The sequence below is a fragment of the Hemitrygon akajei genome, chromosome 7, assembly GCF_048418815.1.
Source record: "Hemitrygon akajei chromosome 7, sHemAka1.3, whole genome shotgun sequence".
Lineage (NCBI taxonomy): Eukaryota > Metazoa > Chordata > Chondrichthyes > Myliobatiformes > Dasyatidae > Hemitrygon > Hemitrygon akajei.
Window position 1 is genome coordinate 178,722,277 of NC_133130.1, and position 9,345 is coordinate 178,731,621.

General features: G+C 40.9%; 1 protein-coding gene across 2 annotated transcripts in view; it reads left to right on the forward strand.

Moving 5' to 3' along the window:
• med27 (mediator complex subunit 27) overlaps positions 1-5,628 on the forward strand; it is a 288,145-nt gene extending 282,517 nt beyond the window's left edge. For both annotated transcript variants that reach the window (XM_073052716.1, XM_073052717.1), the window contains one exon: positions 1,118-5,628. In XM_073052716.1, coding sequence (XP_072908817.1) covers positions 1,118-1,252 — 135 coding nt within the window. In that variant the 3' untranslated portion in view covers positions 1,253-5,628. The remainder of the gene's footprint in view (positions 1-1,117) is intronic.
• Positions 5,629-9,345: the final 3,717 nt, after the last annotated feature.

Sequence of the window (9,345 nt, forward strand, 5' to 3'; positions counted from 1 at the left end):
TTCCTTCCAACTTCACTGTGCCCCTCCTCACACTCTTGTCTCTTATTTAAGTTTCATGGGCAGGGCTATCCAAAATGGCCCATATTGCTCTCTGCTCTAGTCCCATTGAACTCTTACCTTCAAACCTGACTCCATCGTGTGCCCCCTTGTCCCTTCTCCTCCCACATTCTTAGCACCTGTTTATCCAGTTTTCTTCTCCCTTGTTCATCTTTCCCATCCCCTCCCCATTCCTCAATCCCCACCTGGTTGCTTCTGCCCATTTCCCCTCTAAATCTGGTTCCACCAATCAGCTACAAGTCTCTGCAGCATCTCTTCCTCGTACTGCTTTCTTTTCCCACTTCCTCCTGATGCACTGTCTCAACCCGAAGCATCGAGGTATATATTGTGCTTCCACAGTTATTGCTTGACCCTTTGAGTTCTTCTGCATTCTGTTTTTTTTTTGTTCTAGATTCTAGCAACTGTAGTCTCTTTCATCTTCAAGTCTCACAATACCTCTGTATTGTGGTCACACGCCCTTTTGGAATTAGATTTCCTCTGTTTCTTATTTTACTGGTGAAAGTTATTAATTTTAACAATTTTGATTAAGTAGATTTCCTGTGGAGTTTGATTAAACATGCTGTAATGAGCAAGATGATTAATGGGTCCATCAGACTTGAGCAAAATAAAAATCGGCTTTCATGGTAATCACATCTGTGAGTACATGTCAATGCCCTCAATGTTTGTGTAGAATCAGAATAAAATAGATCTTTTAAAAACACAGCTTTTTGGTTGTGTTCACAGAATTACTGTAGCACAAGTCAAGACCTTTCTCTGGCCTTTTAGGTTGGTGATGCAGAACTCCTAGTGAAGGATATAAACTAGGCAGGTGTACAAGACAGGTGTTCCAAATGGTATCCTCTGGTCAATCCTGGAATTTGTGTGACTGCAGAATTTTGATTTATGGTATTTCAAAAGTAGAGATCTGTAAAAGAACTCAAGTGGAGCATAATGGTGCGCAAGCTGTTATTCTTGTTTAAAATTATTGATAAGTAGCAGGTTTTTAATGAAATTTAAAAATTAATGTTGCAATATTTTTTTAAAAAGCTTATCTTTTGTTTCTCTGATTAATTTTTTCCAGACTTGGCTGCGAAGTTACATTAAATTATTCCAGGCTACGTGTCAGCGATGTGGAAAATATCTTCAGGATGGACTACCTCCCACGTGGAGGGACTTCCGCACGCTTGAGGCCTTTCATGATACTTGCAGGCAGTAGCATTTGACTCCTGGTCTAGTTGCTAAGGATCATATCAGGATTTAATGATGTATACTTCGCAAGATTCAAAGACATTGATTTGATATGCCTAGTTTAAGATTCTAAACTATTTCCTGCTGGGTAGAATGATTCTTCCACCAATTTTGTATTCAGAAAAAAATATTTTATTATAAAAGACCTTAAATTGGTATGAATAATGTTACATATAAATAGGTAATGTAAATCATTGAATTTAACATTTTTAAGGGTAAATTTTTTTTAAAAATATATCATGGTTTACATATGTACATTAGGACTTACTTTAATATTTGTCCTTTTTATTCTGCATTCATATCATGTTCCAGTCTTATCTTACCCATATACTCAGCTGTCTGTGCTAAAATCAGAAATTCATAAGGCTCTTCCATTTAAGTGTACAGCCATTAATGTTTACAGCAAAGTTTTGCCAAGGCTTATGTCCTCTTATGTTTTGCTCTCTGTCATAAACACTTGGATCATTTCTTGTTTTCACTTCTCACCATGTAACTCTGAAATGCGTTTTACTTCTGTCATATTTTCATTTCATTAACTAAATTAATATATTTTAAACATATGATTCTAGAGATGGCTACATTGCAGTTATAAAACTCAAGGTAACATTTCATCATTAACTTCAGTTTCAGCACCATTGTTCCTAAGACATTTGACGGACAGCAGGAAACATGCAGTTATTTTTTGAAACCTGGGGAAATTAATGTAATTATTCTTTATGAGAGGTAGGGATAATTGTGTGAAAGAATATCACAGCCATCAGTCTATTCACATTTCAACATGGGGTTCTGGAATGTTCTTGAAGATGTCTTTGCATTGTTTTTGGTATGATAGCAAGCAGAAACTAGACTAAATTGTCGAGTCATAATCGAAAATCATAATTTGAATTGGCCTTTAACCTCAGTCTAATGAGAGGTTTCTGAGGAGATAATCTAGGAAAAGGTTGCCAGTTACTGCACAGGATTGGGCAAAATAGTGGTTACATTTGCCCAGATTTTCCATGTCAGTTTTAATCCATAACCAGTTGCTTTTTCTGATGGACCTATGAGTATTCCTATACTTGTGTCACTTGAAAATAATGTGGATTGAGATGCATCTAGTGCTTCAACAACATTTTCAAGAGAAATGTTACTTTAATGGTTTAAACAGGTAAGCTTGTTATGTCTTGTTTCGTCATAGCCAGAATTATTTCATGTTGAATTGGAACCTAGAAATTCTCCATTTCAAAATTGCATTGTGAGTTTTGAATGTCATGTGTTTTTTTAAAATACTAAATTGAACTGATGGACTGTTCATTGTCGAGTGCTTCATTCAGACGTTGTGATGGTTGGGTAAGCTATTAGACTCCCACAGCAATTGCATGTACATTTTGTGTGCCACAGTTCCCAAGGAGACATCGGACTGTGCATAATTAGGCACTTAGCAAAATCCATTAAAAAGAAGGTAGGTTTAAGCGGAGCAGCCAGTGTTAGAGTAGGGTGTTATGGCTTTGGTGCGAAGAGGCATAGACTGTAGATAGATTTTTTTCAGTTATTTATTCTTTCTTTATTTCGTATTGCTCATTTAGAGCAGTGGGGTTGCCAGGCAGAAGAGTGGAATGCTCCTCTCGCAGGATGTGGGAAGGCAGCGAGGCCTCCAGTGTCCATGATGACTATCCCTGCAAGAAGTGCATTCAGCTGCAGTATCCAACAGACTGTGTTAAGGAGTTGGAGCTGGAACTGGATAAACTCCAGATCATTCAGGAAGCTGAGGGGTTGATAGACAGGACGTACAGAAACAATAAAAAATCTGCAGATTTTGATTTTGGAAATCAAAGTAATATACACAAAATGCTGAAGGATCTCAGCAGGCCAGGCAGCATCTTACATCTGGTTTCTTACAGCTACCTGAACTATACCTCATCCCACCCTGTCACTTGTAAAATTGCGAACCCTTATCTCAATTCCTCTGTCTCCACTGCATCTGCTCTCAGGATGAGACTTTTCATTCCAGAGCTAATGAAACGTCCTCCTTCAAAGAAAGAGGCTTTCCTTCTTCCAACATCAATTCTACCCTCACCCACATCTCTTCCATTTCATGTGTCTGCCCTCGCCTCATCCACCCACCACCTCAACAGGGCTAGGGTTCCTCTTATCCTCACCTACCACCTCACCAGACTCCGCGTGCATCACATAATTCTCTGTAACCATCATCTGCAAAGGGATCCCACCACCAAGCACATCTTTCCCTCTTCTCCCCCCACCCCCATTTCCAACAGTGATCATACTCCACTAATCTCCCTCCTGGTATTTATCCTTACAAGCAGAACAAGCACCACACCTGTCCTTACACTTTCTCCTTCATTACCATTCAGGGCCCAAAACAGTCCTTCCAGGTGAGGCAACGCTTCACCTGTGAGTCTGTTGGAGTCATCTACTGTATCCGGTGCTCCTGCTGTGGCCTCCTGTTTATTGGTGAGACCCAACGTAGATTGGAAGACTGCTTCGCCAAGCATCTACTCCACCACAAAAAGCAGGATCTCCCACCCATTTCAATTCTACTTCCCATTCCCATTCTGACATGTCAGTCCAAGGCCTCCTCTACTGCCATGATGAGGCCACACTCAGGTTGGAGGAGCAATCACCCTACATTCTGTTTGGGTAGCCTACAACTTAATGGCATGAACATCGATTTCTCGAACTTCTGGTAATTGCCCCCCCCCCCCCAACTCCCCTTCATTCCCCATTCCCATTTCCCCCTCTCACCTGATCGCCTTCTAGTGCTCCTTCCCTTACTTTTCTTCCATGGCCTTCTCTCCTGTCTTATTAGATTCCCCCTTCTGCAGCCTTTATCTCTTTCACTAACTGACTTCCCAGCTCTTTACATCACTCCTCCCCCTCTCCCAGTTTCACCTACCACCTTGTACCTTTTCCTCCCCTCTCCACCACCATACTGCTCTGACTTCTCATCTCTTTTTTTCCAGTCCTGATGAAGGGTTTCAGTCCAAAACATCGACTTAGATCATTTCCCCCTCCCCCTCCTACTTTCAAATCTCTTACCATCTTTTCTTTCAGTTAGTCCTGATGAAGGGTCTCGTCCTGAAACGTCGACAGTGCTTCTCCCTATAGATGCTGCCTGGCCTGCTGCGTTCCACCAGCATTTTGTGTGTGTTGTTGTTTGAATTTCCAGCATCTGCAGATTTCCTCGTGTTTGCGACTTAGATTGTATCTGTCTTTTCCATAGATATTGTCTGGCCTGATGAGTTCCTCCAGCATTTTGTGTGTATTAGGACATACAAGAAGGTAGTAAGGTGAAGGACATTGGGTGACTGTCAGGAGAGGAAAAAGAAGAGTACCCCTGTGGCCATTCCCCTCAACAACAGGTATACCACTTTGGATACTGTTGGGGGTGGGGGGTGACCTAGCAAAGGCAAGTCACAGCAGTGTCAGGTATCTGGCATTGAGTCTGGCTGCGTGGCTCAGAAGGAAAGGGCAGAGAAGAGGTTGAGCTATAGTGATAAGTGATTCTTTGGTTAGGGGAACAGAAAGGGGGTTCGGTGGATGAGAAAGAGATTCTCAGATGGTATGTTGACTCCAGGTGCCAGGGTCAGGGATGTCCCGTATCGAGCCCACAGCATCTCCGTGCGAAGGTGAACAGCCAGAGGTCGTGGTCCATGTCATTACCATTGACATGGGTCGGAGGGATGACAAGGTCCTGCAAAGTGAATTCAGGAAGTCTCTCTCCTGTGGCTCCAACACCCTGACCTGGCCTGTCGCTTAAATCGGCCAAACTTCAAGTTGCTCCTCACACTTGGACTGGGAGCCTGTCACTTTGATATGCTCTCAGGCCTGGGCCCTGCTGTTTCAATTCAGCCCATATCCGACCTTTCCAATGTGGCCTGACACTTAAATTGGCCAAGCAGCGGATCGTTCTTCATTCTCGGGCCCAGGTCTTGCTGCCTCACCTCGCCTCAGTACTGCTGCTTCCGATCACATTCAAGTCTGTTCCAGTAATGGGCAGACATTGATTCGTTCCCTGCTGTTGGGCCCGGGCCCCACTGCCTTATTGTGGCTTGTACCCACCACACCACAACCATGCTGCACCTTCAACGCTTCGGTTCACAGTGCAAAAGTACCAGGTCGTACAGGCAGCTCAGAAGTTCAACTCCAAAAGGGAAGTAGCAGGTTATTAATTGCAGTGATCATTTCCAAGAAAAAAATTAATCACTGAAGTAGTTAATAGTTTTGTTTACTCCCAGCAAGACGTCGCTTGCTTCACCAATGTCTTCTTAAATAAATCTGTATTGTAGTACTTTTATGTATTCCACTGTACTGCTGCTGTTATAAAAAAAACTAATTTTATGAATATGTGAGTGATGATGAAACTGATTCTGATTTGGATCTCTGTTGTGGACTGGGAGTGGGAAGGGGGCAGGGAGAAGGGAATCATGGTTGGGAAAAGGGGAAGGGAGCAAAAAGCACCAGAGGAACATTCTGTAATGATCATTAAACCACTTGTTTAGAATCAAATGCTCTTCCGTGGTATCTCAGGGCTGAGTGTGTCTGCACCCATGTTACCCTCTGCCCTGGCACTCCTTCTCTGCCACCTGTACCACACCCCTCCCGAGGTGCTCTGCCCTCTCACCATTCCCAGCATGCTTTGCTCCTGCCAGATTTACAAACTTGCTCTCCAGTCCAAGTTGACAAAGCTGGAAAAATGGGCTGAACTTTGGCAGATGAAATTTAATGCAGACAAGTGTGAAGTGTTGCACTTTGGGAGACAACCATAATAAATCTTACATGGTGAGTGGTAGGGCACTGAGGATTTTGATGGAACAGGGAGATCTAGGAATACCTATCTGTAATTCTAGTTAGATAGGGTCATAGAGAAAGCTTTTGGTGCATTGGTCTTCATAAATCAATGTATTGAGTACAGGAGTTGGGATGTTATGTTGAAATTGTATAAGATGTTGTTTTGGAGTGTTGTCTGCAGTTTTGGTCACCTACTACAGGAAAGATGTAAATAAGAATGAAAGAGTACAAAAAAATTACAAGTATGTTGCCAGGACTTGAGTTATAGGGAGAGGTTGAATAAGTTAGGACTTATTTCCTAGACAGTAGAAGATTGAGGGAGATTTGATAGAGCTATACAAAATTATGAGGGGTATAGATAGGGTATATACAAGCAGGAATTTTCCACTGAGGTTGGGTGAAACTACAACTAGAGGTCATGGGTTAAGGATGAAAGGTGAACTGTTTAAGGGGAACTTCTTCACTCAGGGTGGTGAAAGTGTTGAACAAGCTGCCAGAGAAAGTGGTGAATACGGGGTTGATATCAACATTTAAGAGAAAATTGAATAGGTTCTTGGACGGGAGGGGTACAGAGGGCTATAGTCCAGGTGCAGGTTGGTGGGACTAGGCAGATTACTGGTTCGGCTCGGACTAGGTGGGCCAAGGAGCCTGTTTTCGAGTTGTAGTGTTCTATGACTTGATCTTAGGTAGGTGATGAATTGCCTTTTCAGCCGGTTGGCCGGTTGTGGAATGGCAATTTGAAGGCAATATCTCGAAATAAGACATTGTAGCTGAAGTTTCACAAGATTGTGTCCTTTACTCAGTTATCTTTAGTTTCTTCAATAAGCTTCACTCAAAAATAAATCCAGATGTGGGGATGTTTTCTCATTGCACATTGTTCATTTTTTTCATAGTCTTTGGATAATGAACCAAGATTTATACAACATTCAGGTCGGGACTGATAATGCAAGTATCATTACGACTACACGATGACTATCTTCATTAAAAGAGAATGTAGCCTCCTCCCCTTGAAATTCACTGCCAGTCTGACATATCACCAACCTGTTGTGTTTCTCCAACACCTTGTGTGTGTGTTACTCTGGATTTCTAGCATCTGCAGAATCTCTTGTGTTAACAATCTAGGTCTAACTTTTTTTTCGCTGTTCATGTATGGACAATCATCCCATCCCAGGAGTCAGATATATGAATCTCTTCTGGACTGCCTCAAGTACAATTATATCCTTCCTTAAATAAGAGGACCAAAAGTGTACACATCACTCCACTGTACTGCATCAGCAGCAACATCCAGCATAATTGTAAAATTATTCCTCTACGTTTAAATTCCAACCCATAACAATAAAAATTAAAATGCTATTTGCCATCTTAACTACTTGATGCACCTGCCTGCCAACATTTTATGTTTTGTGCACACAAGTACCTGGGCACTTTTGCTTTCTCTTTCTATTTAGATTAAATCAGCTTTCTGATTTTTCCTACTGAAGAACATGACTTCACACTTTTCCACTACTCACTCAGCCAAAATTTGCAACAACTTTCTCCAAGTATACAATAGACTCCAGTATCTTCCCCTTACTACACATTCATGTTAAACAATTTATGTTGCTGTGATACCATTGAACTTTAGTTGAGAATTGCAGTTCTTTTCCATATTAAAGAGATGTATTTCCAATCAAAGCTACATCTGGGGTAAGTAACCCCCACCACTTAATGTCTCTATTCTGTGTCAGTCAAAGTTAGTGCAAATTTGTAACTATGTTGTGTATTAAGTTTAGAATTTCTGCATATAAACTGGTAAATGTCCTATTACAAACTGAAAGCTCATGGTATCAAAGGCATTTAAGCAAGTGATACTGATTTACTTCTGTAATCTGGCCATTTGCTGTTAGGTCTGTTTTTGTCATGGTCTGTCACTTGAACTCTCAATTAATGGAATGTGAAACACTGAACTGTGGTTGCATTTTCAGTCACAGGAGTCTACAAAGCAGCTTGGCTATTTCCAGCGCTTGTTTACCACAATTAATTCACTATGTCCTCTCATTAGGGATATGTATAATTATTGCAATAATATTATTATATCAATGATAGCATCTGCTCCAGAGAACAATCCAAATTTCTGCAAGTATTTGGAGTTTCAAATTCATAATTCCTCTGTATGATTAACTCCAGGAATAATTTAAACTTTCTCTCCTTTTGTTCTATTCTGCCCGTTGTTTAATAATCACTTCATGAAATGAGTCTGAAAAGGGTGGTTAAAATTCCATGGGATTTTATTATCAAGTTATGACTGGAAATGATTAAAAAAAATAAGAATATGGATTAATTCACAAAGAGCCATTAGATTCAGTCTATTCAGTTTAGTGGATGCAGTTATAATGATAGTAATTTTAGTATTATTTATTAACTGCCTGACAATTCTTTAAAGGTGCATATAAAAAAAAGTGGATCTGGGCTAATATATCCACTGTTAGGCTCATGGTGTTGTGCTGAACTTTTAACTACCCCAAGATGAACCAACCCTTCCCTCACACATAGCCCTACAGTTTTTATCATCCATGTGTCCAGCTAAGAGTCTCTTAAATGTCCCTAGTGTGCCTGCCTGTATCACCACCCCGGGCAGTGTGTTGCCTGCACTTTACAACTCTCTGTCTCTGTTAAAAAAGTACTTTCGACATCACTCCTGTATTTTCCTCCAATCATCTTTAAATTATGTCCACTCATATTCGCCATTGCCGGCCTGGGAAAAGGGTGCTGGTTGTTTACTCTATGCGTCTTTTCATCTTATACAGTTCTAACAAGTCACTTCTCATCCTTCTTCGCTCCAAAGAGAAAAGCCCATATTCATTGAACTTTTTCCCCATAATTGAGAGTTCTTGATCTCTATACTTGGTTCCATTGAACTGCACAGACATTTACTCCCTTTAGTACTATCTTAGCACTCACCCTCTCCTGCCCATCCCTGATACATTGATACAATTGGCCAATATCTTCAATTCTATTGGAAACAGCATTTGAAGGGCTCAGATTTTACTGTCAAACTACTTGTGAGCTGAAGGTGCATCAACAAACCCTGAGCACTGCAACTTTAGAGACAGATGCCAGGTTAATATCTCTGCCTCATAATCCTCTTGCTATCTGCCTTGATATTAAAATGCTTTGACCAGCATGATGTTACAGTATTTGCACAGTTAATAGAAAATGAACCAGCCACAAAAAGATGTTATTTCAAGTCCAGTAATCCTTTTATAATGTGATTCTTTTCAGTTAACTGCTAAT